Source organism: Ptychodera flava, chromosome 19 (assembly GCF_041260155.1).
Source record: "Ptychodera flava strain L36383 chromosome 19, AS_Pfla_20210202, whole genome shotgun sequence".
NCBI classification, from domain to species: Eukaryota; Metazoa; Hemichordata; class Enteropneusta; family Ptychoderidae; genus Ptychodera; species Ptychodera flava.
The window spans coordinates 13,472,685-13,492,756 of NC_091946.1; the positions used below are offsets into that span (position 1 = coordinate 13,472,685).

General features: G+C 36.3%; 1 protein-coding gene across 1 annotated transcript in view; it reads right to left on the bottom strand.

The window, feature by feature from the left end:
* Nucleotides 1–304: 304 nt before the first annotated feature.
* LOC139118639 (4'-phosphopantetheine phosphatase-like) overlaps nucleotides 305–20,072 on the bottom strand; it is a 23,847-nt gene continuing 4,079 nt past the window's right edge. Inside the window, exons 3-16 of the mRNA XM_070682058.1 lie at nucleotides 13,996–14,179; nucleotides 13,099–13,191; nucleotides 12,065–12,233; nucleotides 10,849–11,033; nucleotides 10,263–10,344; nucleotides 9,577–9,677; nucleotides 8,133–8,288; nucleotides 7,403–7,515; nucleotides 5,764–5,851; nucleotides 5,438–5,589; nucleotides 4,190–4,295; nucleotides 3,127–3,231; nucleotides 2,198–2,367; nucleotides 305–1,920 (exon numbers count right to left, since the gene is read on the bottom strand). Coding sequence (XP_070538159.1) covers nucleotides 1,680–1,920; nucleotides 2,198–2,367; nucleotides 3,127–3,231; nucleotides 4,190–4,295; nucleotides 5,438–5,589; nucleotides 5,764–5,851; nucleotides 7,403–7,515; nucleotides 8,133–8,288; nucleotides 9,577–9,677; nucleotides 10,263–10,344; nucleotides 10,849–11,033; nucleotides 12,065–12,233; nucleotides 13,099–13,191; nucleotides 13,996–14,179 — 1,945 coding nt within the window. The 3' untranslated portion in view covers nucleotides 305–1,679. The remainder of the gene's footprint in view (nucleotides 1,921–2,197; nucleotides 2,368–3,126; nucleotides 3,232–4,189; nucleotides 4,296–5,437; nucleotides 5,590–5,763; nucleotides 5,852–7,402; nucleotides 7,516–8,132; nucleotides 8,289–9,576; nucleotides 9,678–10,262; nucleotides 10,345–10,848; nucleotides 11,034–12,064; nucleotides 12,234–13,098; nucleotides 13,192–13,995; nucleotides 14,180–20,072) is intronic.

A 20,072-nucleotide genomic window follows, 5' to 3' on the forward strand; every position in this document is an offset into this window, starting at 1 on the left:
GCCATCCTTGTGTGAACTCAATTAGGAAAAATTGAATTTTTGATTTTCACAAAAAATAAAAACTTCAGTGACTCCAGGAGTTTCAAACTGAGCTCCATCAAGTGGTAGACTAAAAGGAGTTTGAGAGTCCGAATATCTGTCCCCAAGGCACATTCTACCTGGACTATCCATTGCCCCTGTGCACTTAAAAACCCATCTAATGCTGCAAAGCTTCAAACATCTTAAATTCAATAGTGAATCATTCCATCAAAACCTCACAGAAGTGGCTTTCTTGTGAGACAGAAAGACAAACAAAACTTCAGTCTGTGGTATTTGTCAACTTTTGATCTGAAATTTATTCACAATCATATTTAAAAAATTGCAAAAAGTGGTTTACATTTTTTTGAAGGGAACTGCAGAAAATCTGTTTTCTTGGAATTGTATTGTACCAAGTTACAAAACAGTGGCATCTCTGTGCAAAAGTGCGAATGAGGCTGCTTTGCAACTAGGCTTAAGTTCATCCTCATCCAACAAAATTTCTGATTGATGTCTTTATTCACCACTAAACCTGCTGAACTGTACAAAGCTATACAGGACAAAAAAAACAATAAAATTTACAATGAACTTACAGTGTCAAACTAACACAGACGTAAATTAGTGAAGAAAAGTGGTCCAGCCACTGCATGATTCTGAAGGCTTACAAGTTAAGATGTGTACTTGTGCTGGTAGTTTTTGCCGATTGAATACTCTGGACACGTATAACTCTAACAACAAAGGATTTCTGTACAAGGTTTTCAACCATACATACAGGTTTGGCTTCACACTGTTTGCTGAGAGTATGCCAGTGAAAACACAGAACAATCTAGAATATGGATGACAACCTCTTTGCCAAAACAACTTTCTCCGGTATGAGATGTGCTCGTCTTTATCAAACAAATGGCTCTAAATAAGATCTTCTAGATCTTCTAGAATAAACTAGAACCATGCTTGAATAATATTTTGTACATAGACTTCCCTATTCGCATAGGATAGCATCTGTGCACCTCCTTTCTCGACATTTTTACTTATGTTTTTTATCAACACAAGAATATTTTTTCAACTCTACCAATACCTTTGCGCTTGTCAACACAAATCTCTTCAAACTCTTCCGTAACCTCGAGGGTCCTGCTTTGTTTTGTTTCTCATTCTTGACATTTGAAACACTGGCCAAGTGATGATTAATTCCATTGTTTTTTGCTTTGTAGGGGTACCATCCAAACTTATATGCAGAGAACATGTGAAGGCGTACAAAAACTTCACAAAATTTTTAAATTTTTAAAAAAATTTCTCATTTTGGAATCATCTACACAGTTTTGACAAAATGGCTGAATTTGACGCATTTTATTCCATACAGAGGTTTGCTTCGATCACTGTCTGCTTCATACTCATACAGCAAATGAGGAGCATGTCATCTTTGTGACATATAGTTGCTTGGCTGGTATATTTTCTCATCAAGCAACCCTTAATTAATCAATTAACTAATTAATTAATATATTACATATCCTTTACACTCAAAATGACACATAATCAACACAAAGCGGATAGATTTCATGGTCAAATGTCTTACTCGAGCAGATAACACCTGAGAGCCAATCAGAAGCTTCCTTTCACTTCCTTCAGCCAATAAAAATCAACCTTCTATGGCGCAACAACCTCATCTGTTATACTTCATCAGGTGGATTTGGATCACTGCTTTGTTTTGAGCCAGGTTCATATTTGCACATTACACTAAAGACTTCACCGCCAAGGCGATTGGCCAGCCACTTGTTCTTCAGGACGGCCAGCTTCAGCGACTCGCAAGTGAACTGCGCCTGTAAGTTTGTGTGCACTGCTCGTCCCATCCCTTCGAAAATGAGAAGGTCAGCCTGCTTGCAACTTTTTGCCAAGACATGGTCCACACGGCTGTGAAGACAAGAGAATACATACATGCATGCTTACATTATTTACAGTAGTAACTTTATGCCAAAGTTCAAGATCCTGTAATCGAAGTGGCCAAAGTTTACAGGTTTAAAGTTATAACATTGGGACACTCAAGTACAAAAAATGTGTGCACTGTATAATTTCCATGTGGAACAACTCAAACATTGACAACATTGGCAACAATGCACACTCAATCTACTAGAATCACTTAATTTATATTTTAGGTAATCTACCATGAACATATAGGGACAACACTAACCTTAAATCTAGACATGGCGATGCACCTCCAGACTCCAGCAACTGAAGCCTGCCCTCTGTGACAGCTAGTGAAATATCTGGGTCTAATTCTGCCACACGTTCCGTGACTATCATCAATTCACTGTGTGTGATGTCATTCAGCGCTGGCTTGGAATTGGCTGAGAGTATAACCTGTGAGAGTTTATAAGCAAAAGTGGGTGTGTAGGTGTGTGTACATGCATGCATGTGTGTGTGTGTGTGTGTGAGAGAGAGAGAGAGAGAGAGAGAGAGAGAGAGAGAGAGAGAGGGAGAGAAAGAGAGAAATATGTATTACTCTTTAACCTGAAATCTTTGCACACAGTAAGCCCAATCATTAGATTTTGATACAGCCCTGCAATATTGTGTAGTATTACCAAACTTACATGCATGAAACTGTCATAAAGGATTGAGCTACTCTTATGATGAAGATTGTGGGGAAAATGAATCATTTAAACCCCTGGACTTGACACAAGAGGTACTTTCAAACTTCTTTCTGTACTGATTAATGTCTCAAAAGTATTCCTGACTCAGTGCCATTAGGACAACTTCAAACATACAGAAATACCATCCAATTGCTAGACACTCAGATCAATGGTCTCCACCTTGGATACTAGGCTTACCAATGTTTTGGGCACCCTGGATGAGACGGATAAAGCATCACTTATACATTCACCTTGATGTTGCAATGCACTTGAATTTTGGAGAGAAATCTACTGCAATGAACAAGTTTAATCCTTTCTTCTCAAATAATTAAGCAATCTGTTGGTCATTTGTTTCCTTGTAAAATGTGAAGCAGAAGACATGTAGTCGGACCTTGAGAAATGAACAGAATGAGGGATGGAGGATTTATCGAGGCATTAGAAGTATGAAGGAGTGAAAATTGGAAGAGGAATGAAGCTCAGGTCTACTTACATTTGTACCTCTTTTAAGTAATTCTCTGACAAATGGAAATATGCCCAGTACGATGTCAGCTCCACTGTTGTCAACAAAGATGACTGCCAACTCATGTGGTGCACCCTGGATGAGTAAAATACATCTTCTGTTAAAGTCACTACAACAAGAGCTTTTACAAATTGTTCCACAAGGCTACCATGATGACAACTTTAAATCAGAATTTTATTTCTATGCCATATGTAAATTACTGACAGAAAATACTGTCATTTACTCTGGACAGATGACAACAACCAATGTTTAAAAGTTTGTCACTTGTACAACAGGTTTTTTCGTTTTCTCTCAGTGGTTTCCTTTGCTTGCAAGCTGATAAGATTCTATTGCAATATGTTAAAAGACAATCACATTGCCAGTAATTTTAATCATTATATCTATGTATTACATCTAAACTTTGTCAATACCAGTGAATTTTGTGACCTTATCCCCAGATCATTGCTGATAATGTATCTGATTATCCAGTATTGTGGCCCCAGGTGTTTTCTACATCTACAAATTCACTGGAATTGGCAAAACTATAAAATAATAATGTACTCCCCTCCTAGCCAAAGTTGACTCAAACAAACTTTGCACCCATAATGTACTCAGCTTAACCTTGTACCTTATGTCGTACAAAGTTTGCATTCATCCATTAAGGACTGGGAGGGGTACATTATTGCATAAGTATGCTTCATGATTTCATGCTTATCAGGCAAATTCCTGTATGATTTCAGATCATGATGTAAAAATGTCTGAACACTTCAACCCAGTACTACTACTAGTGGTAGTAGTGATCTGAGAAATCCACTGCAGGCCATGTGGCTGAACCCTATAAGTTGCAGCAGAGTGGTGGCATAGGCACCATTGGGAGCTAAGAATATTTGCAAAGTTCAACTACTGTGCCATTCTGACACGAATAGAGTACTGTAACCTTTTCACCCCATCTCCCTGTGTATAAGCCCGACTATGCAACAGGAAACAATGGGATTGGGTTAAACCATGGTGGTGACAGTGTTAAAGAATCTATACTGAGTTGTTATTATCTTACTTTAAGTCTCTCAATCCATTCATCTAGATTGTCTATAAGCCATGGCCTTCCTTGAAGTTTAGCCATGGCGTCGTGAAAACCAAACTCTGCATTCTTATCCATAAGCCTGCAAAACAGACACAAACAAATTTTCAAAATTTTCTTTCAAACACCCAGTGCACTTGTCCATATTTTAACTAATATGTGACATATATGGACAGAACTGAGTTTGAGGGTGGTTGCTTTGACCAAAAAACTTTAAATGTAACAAAATCAAATTTGTCTCATATGTTGTAAAAATCCCTATGAAAGCAGCACAGACCAATATTACTTGGTTAAATTTTACAGTGGAAGGCTTTTTTCTGAAAGACTTTGAAGAATTGGCTTTTTATCCTATGTTGAAATTTTCATGCTGTCCCTGATAGAGCTTCAAAACACTAATGTTTCCTGTCATTTGGTGATGCTGCCTTCTAACATTACATATGCAAATTATTCACAATATCAATAAATTGCTTTGTGATCAGAAAACTGAATTACCATTATACACTGCATAGCCATAGTTGCTATATTATTGCATGTCCTTTTTGTCTGAATGATATATTTTCACTTGTATTTACAATTCTTTCCTAAAGGCACATGAGCTGCAACTTTTGACATTATTTTCATGACTTTATATTTAGATTAAAATTAGTTCATAGAAATGTTCTTACTCAAAGGCGTTCACTCAGGTGTAATTATCCACTGAGTGGGACTGCATGGGGAGGTTTCAGTAAGACAAATTGATAAACGGGTGCTGCACCCAAATATGGCCGCCTCCATACAACTACATGAGAAACAGCGTAAATGGTGGATGTATACATTTGAATCTTTACAAATACAACATGGTGCAACCCACTGAAAGGACGGGAAAGGGATTCACTCTGCTTTGACAAAAAATTCTCTGTTTTTACATAACATGGCAAGATTTTGAAAATGGTGGGAAATTTAAAATGAACAAAAACCTGTTCAATTTTTTGCCAATTCTGCCACAAGCAAACGTTGTTGACACATAATTAATGACTATATCGTTCAATTTGCAGATTGCAATGAATATCTGAGGAAATTGGAGATACCTTGATGGTGGACAAATTTCTCAGAGTTGCAGCTCATGGGCCTTTAAGTATCAGTGTGCTATTTAAAAATAATACAAGGTCTTGAATTTCTTGAAATCTTAAATGACACAAATCAGGAAAAGATCCCTGAAGATTAAACAAAGAATATTCTTCTTACGCAGTGACTTCTTTGGCTCCATAATCGAAGACATTTCCAGCAAGTACGCCCTCTATGAGAGCAACTTGCCTGCCATACCAGTTCATAGCTGACAGCTGCTGTAACCTTTTGCCTAAAAGTTTCAAAGCTAGCTCATTTTCTTGTTGTTTCACCTGTAATATATAAGATGTACCTCTCAGTGCATAAAAACAAATGATCACATGCAAGACACGATTGAGGGCGCTGTTATACACACACTATGATATTTGTGTTTGGACCAATTTTGCCAACAGGTGAAGGAACAGAAAACTTTAAACAATGAAACAAAACCAATGGCACAGACTTACCTGAGAGTAGGGATCGGCAAAGCTGAATTCATTTAGACAATGTTCTCTGGTATCTAATAGACTACGAACCGTTAATGAGCCATATGCGCTGAAATGGTAGAAGAACATGTCAACTGTTAAATATTTGCCGTATCATTTCTGAAAGGAAAAGCTGATTCTACAGAAAACAACATTCCTGCCAATGTCTTTCTTATTGTGCAAATTATTTTTGATGTCCCTTGTCTTTCTGCACACTAATTGCTAATACCTTATTAAAGAATGGTGGCCCAAGCAAGTATCCCAGCGCATCCTTATTTTAAAGAGACATAAGCTGTAACTAGTGGCAAGTTTTTCAGTATTCTCAATTCTGCTTCTGTACATCAACTACCTTGTCTGACCCTAATCCATTTGTCAGGCTGAAATTTCAAGTATTCTTTTTGTCAACACAGCTTGTATGTGTGTAATCATTGTTTATTGTTTACAAATGAATTCTAGTCCGGACTTGAATACAATTTTCAACAATAACAATGGAGATTATACTCATGTAGGTTGTGTTGCTATGCTAAATACTTGGCATTAAATTACAGTTTAGGGATTCAATGCAGAAAGTGTAGGGAAACCACAAAACAAAAGTTCTGAAAATATAGCCAACAGATACAGCTTATGGAGCTTTAACCAGTTTGAGTAGCTTTGTCTCTGGAAACATCCATACTTCTCTGGCCCTTCTTCTATCACATATTATTTCTTTAAAGGGATATAGTCGTCGGAACTGCGCCTGTGCGAGTTTCTTGTTTACAAACAATGTATTTCGTGCACTATATCAAGATGCACCTCATCATCATAGGTGCAACATTTAAATTATATGATGATAGATTATGACACACATGTTTTAACTGTCATCAATCACCATTGTGCCTTGGATACATTGTTGCCATGGGTCGTATGGGTCCCATACGACCTTTGAGCGCAGTTCCGACGACTGTATCCCCTGTAAGCAGCTCCACAATCACCATTTACAACAATGGGGTTACAAGCCAAGCCATGGTGGTGAAAGGGTTAAAGTTTGCTCTTTCCTTCATGTGTGTTCTGAATCAGACTGTTGATTCTCTACTCTCATTTTCTTCCTATCAGTGCCTTTCTCAGACTATACAGCCATATGGACATCTGCACAGCATCTGCCACAGTGGATATTTCTGACTGTATCTGTCATGATGTAAATTTGCTTCACTGTCTGACCCATCATTTATCGCTTCCTTCTATTAACCTGTCTGGCACCTGCAAACCCACTGACCAACCCTTCGACCCATTCTTCTGCATGGATGTGGTTTACATGCATATTCTTGAACCCTTTGAGCCCCACTTCAATCTCTACAGGTCTAACTTCACCATAGAAAACAATGGGATTGGTTCAAGCCACTGTGGTGCAAGGGTTAAGCATTGTGATCTTCTGGGTTTTTTTGTGAAAATGCTACAGTAAGAGATACACATGTTTTTCTTGTTTTTTGATAGCCATAAATAGTGTATTTATCACCATTGTCAATAACTGTTCTTATACAAGATACATGAACAATTTTTGCCCATGAGTTCTACATTGAAAGTGCCACTCGAGGGCATGTTCAATGTATGTACTTGTTTTGGAAAGTCTTAACTTTTTACTCACAAAGGTTGTGACCGTAGGCCATGGAGACGTTTCCTGTACTTGTCTTTGAACTGCTCTGCTCTCTCCACAGCATCAACCGAATTGGGTTGGCTCTTCAGTGCACACTCTGCAACCTGAAATGAAGAGATTTTGCAATTCAGGTCCTCAACTTGTGCATCCATTCAAGGTACATGTACTAGTGAATGCTTCAAAACTCAAAGATTTCAACTTTTACTCCAATTTTTTTCAAGTAAACTTAAACATTCTCTTTCAAATTAAGGAATAAAAATTAAGGATCACTGCATAATTTTGCATACTAATGTGAGAGTCTGAATGTCTTCTTTCCTGAGAAGCATCCTACCTTTAAAGGTATACAGTCACCTGCAATCTAAATATGTCCATATATGGTCAAAGGGGCATTCCTTGTTATTCAAAATGCCCATGTGAGGGCGCTGTTTTCAAAAAGCGGCCATCTACTTAGAATCTGTGATTGGTTAGATTTTCTCTTTCTATGGTAACTGTGGCAAAATTGGAACAGGTGACAGTATATCTTTAATAAGGCACTACAAAAATGAAATTAGGCAAAGTTTATGTGGAAGCCTTTTATCATAATAAGCTAAAAAAGATCACCAGTACATAGTATCCTTTCTAATTTTTGCGTTAACTTCTTTTCATACGAGAACTTTGCAGTACATCAAACTATTACACAATATTGCACAGATTGTGATTAGTGCCAGTGATTTACACTCACTCTGTCTAGTGCCTCCTCAAAGCAATCTAGCCAGTACTCCCTAGCCTCAGCATCTTTGGTTAAATCCACAACATCAGGGTGATATGCAGTTGGGCAAACTAGAGAAGGTAAATACACTAATGGACGGTCCAATTTGTCCAGCTCTAGCATATCAAACTGTTGAAGAAGTAAGGAAAATTTATGATGAAAGCCAAAAACATCTGGGTTATTAAAGGTTGTCCTGATGAAAGAGGGTACATCCGAATAAAATAGCCAGGCAAATTCGATAGATGATAGCCAGTAGATTTGGCTAGCGCCTGGCTGAAAGTGAATCACATAACATCCATTAAATGTACACAATATTTTACAGTGCTTACAAAGACAGTATTCTCTTTGTGTCAAGGAAGTTTAAATATCACATGTCAGGGCTCAAAATTAACTTTTTTTACCTGATAGTCCACTTGGGCTACAACTTTCTGAAGTTGGTAGCCCAGTGACAATGGCTGGTAGCCCATGCATATTTTAGTTTATGGTTAATGTTTTTCATTAACTAGACAAGGAAGAAGCAATTTTTCAAGATTACCCAAGGAAACAGGTATAAAGCCCCCCCCCCCCCCCCCCCCCCCCCCCCCAAAAAGTTTCTGGTCCTTGACATTCAGCAAAAGTGATGCGGCGATGCGGTTTTCTTTTCCCCCCTTTTTTTCAATTCTTAGCTATGCTGGTGTGGCACTATTGGTGCAACAGTTATTGTCTTTTATCACTGGCTGCAGAATACTTCCGTTTTTTTGTTGTTTGGTTGTCTTTGTAATTTGTATATCAAAGTCATAGTCTGGCCTTACTCATATTACTGTGTCCAACTGGATTTGACTGAAATTTAGCTTGTTCCAAAGTGAAGGACCCAACCTGGCACGCCAAGTACTGACTGAATTTTTGTCCTGGTCTTTGGTAGTCCGTGTGGGCTTCCATTTCATGGATTTTGGTAATCCCAGGGAAAAGTTGGTAGTTTGTGAACGCAGGACTATCGCTAATTTCAAGTCCTGCATGCATTGTTCTACAGCTGACTCAAGGAAATGTCTTGGAATTCTTAAGTTTGGTTCAAAGGTGTAAGATATCTTTGAATCTCTCTCTACATTACCTGTATAGCTCTTTTCTATAAGATCTGTCAGTGAGATCCAATGAGACAACTTATGACTTGATATTTGCATATTCATGCCCCTTTATGTGTTTTTATTTATAGTTTTGTCATTTTTGAGCAAAAACATTTTGCTCTTCTTACTGACAAAGTACTTAATTAAATTTTTCCAGATGCTAGGCTTCAGCTGCAGTATGTTATTCATGCAGTAATATCACACAATACATTCTAAATGCTTTCCATTGGTTTTAATGAATGTAACCAGAATTTCAATTGTATTCAGCTTTTCTATGCTATGTTCATATTCGTGTTAATTTCTGACAATTTACTCACTGTACTGCTCCTGCCTCTAGTCACAAAACTCATGTAAGGTGGTGGACTACTGAGACCAGAACTACCAGCATAGTTCTCACCCCACTGGTACTTGAGGGTGTCTGAAAATGAGCAATGACACTGCAGGTCAAAGGTCATATCAAGACTTAAAAGTTGCACACAATCACTGGGTACTTGAGGGTGACATCACAGGTCAAAGGTCATGCAACCACTATAACAATTCAAGATAATTTTTGTTGTGACCTCTTACTGATGTTGACCTTCTGCCCTTATGTACCAGTCGCGGCATAATATATGACCATAAGGAGTTCAGGTTTTATCAACCAAATGTAAACTTTATCACAATGAGTATTTGGTATGTACATTTTGATTTATTATTTCATCATGATGATGATCATGTGACATTTTGTCCGCCCCATCACCTCATTCTTCACAGGAAAATGTAAAAAAAATTCCAAATAATGTTGCCTGCAAGTAAATCTACACTAATTCCATTAGGTTACAAGCAAAGAATGCACAATTAATATCTTTTCAATCAAATAAGACAAACAAATACAATGAGCAAGAAAAAAAAATTGTTAAAAAAGAGTGCAAATCCAATTACCGTACATATTACTATTTAATATCACAAAAACAATGTTCAGATTTTCACTCTTCATTCTCAAAACAATGAAGTTGCAGCTTACCGTCTTCTTCAGCTCCTTTAAGAAATGCACCAATGGCACCAAGGTATCCCTCATGTCTTAGAAACAGAGCTTGAACTTCTCCCTAGAGTTAGTTTTCAGAAAGATAACATTGATGGCATTGTAAAGACTGTCATACAAATAGAGTTGTACCTTTGCATGAGCAAAGAGAAAAAAAGTAAGCCTTGAAACAAAATTTTGATTGTGAAATGAAAATATGTACAAAGACTTGTGTGATTTTCATTTGACCAATGAATGGCTAGATTAGACACCACGTGATCAAAAGATGACCAATATTATCATTTGTTGCATGCTATGCAATATCAGATTCACTTATTTATCCCCATCTGAGTCCCGTAATTTTTCCCACTGAAACTCTAATGCAACATTTCACTTATCTTTATGAATTTTTTTTTGTCATTTTCTGGTAATTTTGGACCAAATTGACATTTCTTTTCACTGGCTTTACTTTTTGAACAAAATTTTGGAAACAAATGAAAAATATGTTTGCATCTGAAAAAAGATGTTGCTCCAAATTTTATACGGTCTACAAAAATTGACTTTGGTACTGAAAGGGTTAATGTCTTACCTTTGACCAGTAGTTGATGGCAAATGTAATAGTGTTCATGGTGACTGGCTGACCTCTGATGAAATAACCCCCAAAGTAAACCTTTTTTATTTTGTGTAAATTTGCGTAAAGACACGCGATCTGACCGATGCCATTGCTGATCATGTGTAATAGGCTCTTGGCAATGTCCTCTTCTGAATATGGAACTGGAAAATTGGGGAAGATGGATGAGGTTAATTTCCTAAATTTGAAACTATTGAATAAGTTAATGAATTGAATTTGAATTTGTAGAAATACAGTGGTAACTTGGATACACTAATGCTCGTTTTTTTACAATTTTGTTTTTGAACAATTACACTAGTACACCTTTCCAGAATACATGTATTACCCCTGAACAAGTGTTGCCACTTAAAATCTCAGTTATTTCCAACATATCTAAGACAAAACATTTGAAATTACATTGAACATGGAACGATGAAGGAAATGATGAATAAAGAAAGCTGGCTAGGATACTTGGGTGGGGGGGGGGTATCAAAGAAATGAAGTTTTGCAGAGAGCTTACTATTATGATTGAGAAGGACTGGTGACATTAACCAGACACAGGTGCAGTTGCAGACAGTATTTTTGTGAAGATTTGAGTCCATAACTATTACAGTGGATATCAAGTAACTTTAAAAAGGTTCCTCTAGGAATGTTAAGGAAATTAGATAAGGGAACAGAAGAAATTTCATGTACCTCTTTTCCAAAATCTTAAAGTGACATTGCCTTTTCATAACATCTTCCAAGTATGTCATTTCAAAATGGATGCTAAATAACTTTGAGTCAGTTAAAAATGATCATGGTGTATTCACAAGGATTCAGTGGCTCATTGAATTTTAAGTTCTGTGGATCAAACGTTAGCCATTAGTACTGTTGTAATCTGAGCTAGAGAGTTCAGACGTGTTTGATCACAAATCGTATGCATGGAATAGTGCGGTGATGTGCACCTTGTTTCTTGTGGACTCCCTAAAATAGTAAAATCAGGACCACCATACACCTCTAGAGCATGTGTTGGTCATGAAATTTTGAATTCTGAATGTCCTCTGTTTTGTTAATTTATTTTGGAAAAATTCTAGGACCAAATATTGACAAACGATATCAAAATACAACCCGTTAACAATGTTATCAAAAACACTAACAATGTCACTTCAAGATAAACATTGATGGTATTACAGGATTTTACCACCATGATACCCACCTTCATCACCTTTTTCTAATGAGTTGCGTGCTGTTTTACCAAAACTACTAGCTAAGAGGTCCTCTGGAAGAGCCAGAGCACTGTACGCACCACCATAGATATCCCGCACCAACATGTCCACATTGCGGTGATCCCCCTTGACAGCAAGCTTCAACAACTCATCAAAACCCTGTCATGTAAATAGGAACAAGAAAAAATGCTTATTTCTGTACTTGTACCGGTATGTGAACGATCTAATCAGTGCATTTGTAAGCCTTGAGTTCAGTGACTGAATTTATATGAATACACAGCTAGCAAATGTGCCACATACATGTACATGTATGGTCTTACATCCCACATACACATCTCACTCAAAATGCTTGCATTTGTTTTTGTGAAGAGTCTGGTCAGCTGCCAGTACTTATTCTTGCCTATTATGACTGTATATGCATGTCCCTTATTATTGAATGTACCTACATTTCCAACTCTATGTTGCCATACATGCATCAGTCTCATTTATTTACTTTTGCTTCAGAGAATTAGAAGCTAGCCCTAGAGTGTTCGCCTTCTCACTATAATTCTTACCTTGGCTTCAATGGTGAGTTTCAGCGTACATGAACGTTTCTTGAATGTTCCACCACCAATGGCTGCATGCACCCATCTTATATACTCACCTTGACTTTAGTAAGCAGTGACCCAAGTCCCAAGAACGTTCCACAACCCATGGCTATACCCATCTTATATACTCACCTTGACTTTAGTAAGCAGTGACCCAAGTCCCAAGAACGTTCCACAACCCATGGCTATACCCATCTTATATACTCACCTTGACTTTAGTAAGCAGTGACCCAAGTCCCAAGAACGTTCCACAACCCATGGCTATACCCATCTTATATACTCACCTTGACTTTAGTAAGCAGTGACCCAAGTCCCAAGAACGTTCCACAACCATGGCTATACCCATCTTATATACTCACCTTGACTTTAGTAAGCAGTGACCCAAGTCCCAGAATATTCACACCCCTGGCTACACCCATCTTGTACAGTATACTCACCTTGGCTTTAGTAAGCAGTGACCCAAGTCCCCAGAATGTTCCACCACCCATGGCTGTGCCTCCTATCCTCTCACACTTATCTTCACTCTCCACCTGTGCAAAGAAAAGCAAGGCAAAGCCAATTTAAAATACCAATGTTAACCCTTTTTTCCATCAAAACTTCAGTACAATATTTTACCAATTTTTATGAATTTTTCTGTGATTTTTCTAATAATTTTGGACCAAAGAAATGTCACATTTCCTTTGCTAGAGCTTTTTATCAAAATTTTTGCAAAAATATGAAAAAAATTTACTGGGGTATATTTTATATAGGTGACAGAAATTGGTGCTCAAAGGGTTAAAAACAAAGAATTTTATTGCTTATGCTACAGTGAATTCTGTGATGAGAACACATTGATGATTATTGCAAAAGATATAATTCTTGGTTTGTCATAACAGGAAAAGAGAATACTGTAAAGTTTAATCTGTTCATCCCTAATTCTTTGTACACAGGTCCCAAATCACCATTGATACCATGGGTTTGGGCCAAACCATGATAGCTAAAGGGTAAAGCATCTCATGTTTATGGTTTGCATTGGTGAAAAGAATGAAATAAGCTGCCCTTCATGAATGATGTAACAACACATGTAGTTAGGTAAGAGAGTGTCCATGGGAATTTTAAAATTTCTCTAATCAAGAGTGCGTCATTTTTAGAACCCTAAGGTCTACGTTTGCTTCTTGCTTTACTTTCAAATAGTAAATGTCTCTTGCTACTAATGTTAACATCATCCAATTTTCCACTCGTAAAATCTTTGTTTTTGTTCTGTAGCTGTTTGATACATTATGCATCGAAAGTTCCTCATAAAAGTTATGTGATAAAGTAAAAATGCTAGGATAGTTTAAAAAAAAGATCCATACCTTGACAATGCTAACTCCCGAACCAATATTAACAAGGAGATATGGGAAAATATTTGGTTCACAGGCTTGAAATTGGTATGACGATGCAGCGTGGCGTACATAACTGAATGCTTCATCAGGAATATTCCTGAGTAAAAAGTTACTGCCTTTTATCAAACACGTCATTTCATCTTCTTTTTCAACTCTGTCAAACAAAAAGAATCAATGTGATATAAATCTATAAACATGGAGATGGGATCTTTGCTATAAATAAATATGAACAAATAAGCCATTTCACAAGTTACATGGTAAAAAATGCAAAAAAGTCACTTGAAAATGATCTATTCATATACATGTAATGTTCACTTTGTTTTAAAGTGATCACAAGGAAAAAACTCTGGGTTACAGTATGTACAATATATCTTACCAGCAGCTACATTGTAGGAATTTCACATTACAGATACATAAATAAATACATACATACATATCAGTACATACTGAAAGTACGCTAACACTGTACAGAAACTTGCACATTTCCAAAAAAAACTGATAGTCCTTTCATGGAAGACAAAATCCAGAGTCTTTGGCTGAACAGTTTCTTCCAAACATTGCCATGGACAAGCTTACCGGTATAGCAACACTGAGGAAAATCATAAAACATAGGGCCAAAGTCCCTGAAGCTACTATATAGACATGGATACAAAATTAAGTATTTCCTGACTGTATGAAATTATCTCACTAAGGTCATCCTGGGGACATGTAAACCAAATATCATATAACCGAGTTAGTATTTCATCGGGGTTGAGCTTTTAGCGAAAAAGGAAAATTTAAGCCAGCGGTTATGAAAAAACAAGCGACTCAACAGTTGACAGAGCTCTGCTGTGTTATGTAGAGAATAACCTTTTGTGACACATGTATTGATGAAGAAGGTGGATATCTTTGATAGCTCATTTCAGGATGGCCTGACCAAAAAAAATGGAAAAAAATTCCGTAAAAATACAGACTTGCATATTTCATCAGACTATATTAGTCTATAATAGCAAAAAACGAGAGTTAATTACATTCTAATTAAAGTAAACAAGACTTGCTTAAATCAAGATTTATGTCATAAAAAACAGCATATCTGTCAGGTTATAAAGAATCTTGAGCTGGTTACCTTTCAATATCAGTATTTTCATCCTATTAACCAAGCACATTTTAACTTTCAAATTAACATTGTAAGTAAGTTCTGTTGAATAAGTTGAGACTGTACGTACTCAGAGAAAGCACACTGAAGAGACAAATGTTTGAACTTAAGAAGTTCAAGGTCATCAAAAGCATTATAAGGAATCATGTTACACTTTCATTGCACTGTTTACACAGATTGCATAATTGCTATAAATAGCACATGAGGAATCTTACACTTACAGCCCAGCTTTACCATAAAAACACTATCACTTTGACCACTCTTTTAATTGACCACTCTATTTTTTTTCCTCAAAAAGTAATCTTATTTTATCCTTACCAAGTCAACCATAAATGGAAATTAGAACTTTCTCTATCTCTATTTATTTGACCACCCTATCATGACAAACTATTATGAGCAATTTCTTTTAGATAACATAAATGGTTGTTCAGAATATATCAAAGTTGGGATTCAGGAAAGTTGCCTTTACATGTTTTAATCCTCAATTCACTATGAACTGTCAAAAAAAGTTGAACTTTCTGATAATTCCACACTAAAATTATTTTGGCTTTGATGATTTCCTAATTAATTCAATTATTTGAAATCATATTAATTATTTTTTTCTGGGTGAATTGATAGGGTTTATACAGTACAAGAATTACATACAATGTAAGTCAAACTTTGACCAAAAATGACAAAAAAATTCCTTAAAAATACACATTTGCATATTTCATCACAATTTGAACAAATCTAAGTTGGGTTATCCCTAGGGACCTGTATACCAAATAACAAAGCTGTCTGACCAGCGGTTATGAAGAAGAAGATTTTTTACCAAAAACACCTTTTGTGGCATTAATTTGCCTATTTTCAACAATATCAAAAAATTAAAAAAAATAGTTTCTCAAAATCTTATTTTTCATCTACACAACAAATATCAAATCAGTAAGTACTGCGGTTCTCAAGATATTTGAGTGGACGGACGCCTCACAAACGGACATACATACATACATACATACATACATACATACATACATACAGACTGACGACGGACGCCGGACGGATACCCATCCCAATAGCTTCTATAGACTATAGTCTATAGTAGCTAACAAGCGACCTAGCGGCCGATATAGCTCCGCTGTGTTTATGTAGAGAATAACTATTTTTGACACATGTTGATGAAGAAGGTGGAAATCTTTGATAGCTCAATGAAGTGGCCAGAAAAAAAATGGCTAAAATAAGCTGCAAAAATACACAATTGAAGATTTCATCATACTTTGAATGTATCACATAGGATCATCCCTAAGAACATGTCAACCAAAGCTATCTGATGAGTAATTTTTGAGAATAAATTTTTTGACCAAAAATGGCAACCATTGCCCCCAAAAATAAAAATTGCAGATTTCATCATAATTTCAAAAGATCAAATTTAGTTCATCTATAGAAACCTGTATACCAAATTTCAAAGCTGTTAGACAAGTACTTTTTGAGAAACGCATTTTTTGACCAAAAATGGGAAAAATTGCCCCAAAAATTCAAAATTGCAGATTTCATCATTATTTCAATAAATATCATTTAGTTCATCAGAAATTCAATATATATTACTAAGCTCATCTGTAGAAACCTGTATACCAAATTTCAAAGCTATCAGACCAGTACTTTTTGAGAAACACATGTTTTGACCAAAAATGGCAAAAATTGCCCAAAAATTACAAAATTGCAGATTTCATCATAATTTCAATAACTATCATTTAGTTCATCTGTAGAAACCTGTACACCAAATTTCAAAGCTATCAGATGAGTAGTTTTGGAAATACACATTTTTTGACCAAAAATGGCAAAAATTGCCCCAAAAATACAAAATTACAGATTTCATCAGAAATTCAATATATTACTTAGTTCATTGATAGAAACCTGTATACCAAATTTTAAAACCATCAGACCAGTACTTTTTGAGAAATACATTTTTTGACCAAAAATGGCAAAAATTGCCATAAAAATGCAAATTTGCATATTTCTGCACAATTTCAATAAATATCATTTAGTTAATCTGTAGGAACCTGTATACCAAATTTCAAAGCTATCAGATGAGTAGTTTTGGAAATACACATTTTTGGACCAAAAATGGCAAAAATTGCCCCAAACATACAAAATTACAGATTTCATCAGAAATCAATACATATTACTTAGTTCATCGATAGAAACCTGTATACCACATTTCAAAACTATCAGACCAGTACTTTTTGAGAAATACATTTTTTGACCAAAAATGGCAAAAATTGCCTTAAAAATGCAAATTTGCATATTTTCTGCACAATTTGAACAAATCTGAAATAGATCATCCCTAGGGACCTATGTACCAAATATCAAAGCTATCTGACCGGTAGTTTTGAAGAAGAAGATTTTTAAAGATTTTTTTACCAAAAATGACCAAAATTGCCTTAAAAATACAAATATGCAAATTTCACCACAATTTGAACAAATCTGACTGAAGTCACCCTAAGCAAACTGCATATCAAATTTCAAAGCAATCGGACAAGCGATTTCAGAGAAGAAGATTTTTTTACCAAAAACACCAAAAAATGCCCCAAAAATACAAATATGCAAATTTCACCACAATTTGAACAAACTGAAGTGAGGTCACCTCAAGTGAACTGCATAAAAAATTTCACAGCAATTGGACTTGCGGTTTCAGAGGAGAAGGCAATTGTTGACGGACGACGACGGACGACGGACGACGGACGACGACGACGACGGACGACGACGGACGACGACGGAAAATCAACCTATTTGATAAGCTCCGCGTCGCTGACAGCGGAGCTAAATATACTGACTGCTGGAGAACCACTTAATATACTTTAACCTACTCATCCTGAAATACCTGTAAACAGGCCCACAGTAACCATTGATAATGATGGGTTTTGGGCTAAACCATGGCAGTGAAAGGGTTAATTCATCAAAATCTCAATTAATTTTTTCTTTCCTAATCCCCTCCTTTTAACAGAAGCACGCAATTACATCAACAGTAATGTTATCGATTAAAACATTTCTGAAGATGAATTTCCACTGATATTGGCTGTAAAGTTTGATAAAACTGAATATGGAAAATCTGATAATTTACATATGGAAGGAGCGTTTGTACCACATTTGTAATTGCCCCAGACATGTCAGCCTTGAATATCCCAATGACTAATGGAACCGCACGTGTAAGGTACATGTTGTACCTTACACACTGTACGGTACAAGTATTGCAAGCTATTTCCCCAGAGACTCCCATTTCCTTAAAAGACAATTTCTAGCCTGCACTGGCCATCTTGGTAACTTGGCAAAGCAGACTTTTTGAGATTTTCGATTTACAAAAGTACATACAAAATTATTCTCAGATGTGAAAATTGTGTAGAATTGAAATACAATGTACATACTGTAGCTTAAGGTAGTGTGTACCTTGAAAGTGAGAGATTTAAACTTTCTCTCAAACTCTCCTTGTTGGAACAGATTAATTCCCTCCAAAATCAAGAATAAAAATCACGCAAAAATTGGGTATTAGAGAAACAAACTGACCTACATTTACTGACACTTGAAACTCAAAATGGCTGCGATTTCAAAGTTAACTCTTTGAAGAAGAACAAAATTTTGATTTTTACTAAACTTTTCCAAAAGTTGGCTGGTTAAAACTTAGGGTACTCCATGAGCTTGAAAATGAGCCTCGACAAGGAGTAGATCAAAAAAGCATTGTATAACTTTGAGAGTTCGAATATCTGTTTCCTAGACACATTCTACCTTTTAAAGGTATACAGTCACCTGTATTCTAAATATGTCCATATATGGTCAAAGGGTCGTTCCTTGGTATTCAAAATGCCCATTTGAGGGTGCTGTTTTTAAAAAGCGGCCACCCACCTAAAATCTGTGATTGGTTAGATTTTCTCTGCAGTATGTCCATGGTAACTTTGGCAAAATTGGAGCAGATGACAGTATACCTTCTAAGTCAAAGCTATAAAGGGCACTGAACTGTGTTGAACACTGACCCAGTACATGTACTAACTCACAGTATAATTGAAGGACATATGTGTTTCTCTGGGCGGGTTTCGCTATTGCGTAATATTCCACTGTACTGAAGTTTATGGACAGACTTACTTTTGACAACAGAAGACGTGAATGAAGCAACAAGCACTAGCATGTTGCAGATCACTGAATGTTAATGTTTGCATTCCCAAAGGTTTGATTTGAAGCAAGATCATTTTGTAGGGAACTGACAACAAATATAAAGGATGAAAGTAGCAACAATACATGTATGATGTCCCACTCAAGATATAACATAATTTTTAAATGTTTCACAATAAGAATCCACTAATTCAGACTCAAGGTTTTAACTAGGTTGCAAATATAAGCAACAGGTGGGTAAAAACTTTCAGTGGTTGAAAACATGAACTAACTCAGTAACTCATGATTGAAGGTCATGCGACACATTCAGTGGTTTAATTGTGATACATTCAGTGGTTTAAAATCTCTTCAATCTATTCTCAAAACTTCAAAACCGGAAAAATATAAAAAGCATTGTTCTTCATCAGCAGATGAATAAAGTGTCACCTTTTCTTTTGGAAACATGCTCCCAATATCCTCAGCCTCCCACCATCACAATAACTGACTCCCTCAGTTGGTAGCATTCACCCAGTTTTTTTTGTAGGCCAGAACAGACCTTTGTATAGTATGACAGGGTTGAGAAGGTCTATACATTAGCTTATCGCCTTGTATCTTAAAAAACATTTGTCACTAATAATAGGCAGTATAATCACAGTGAAACAATGTATAGTTTTCCAATCAGTGTGGTATTATCAGACCAGCTGTCAAATACTCTGACACAAGATCTAGTCACCTGCAGACAAAGTGATATACTTCTGCTTATGTGACCTTTGACCTTATCAATCAAAGCTTTCTG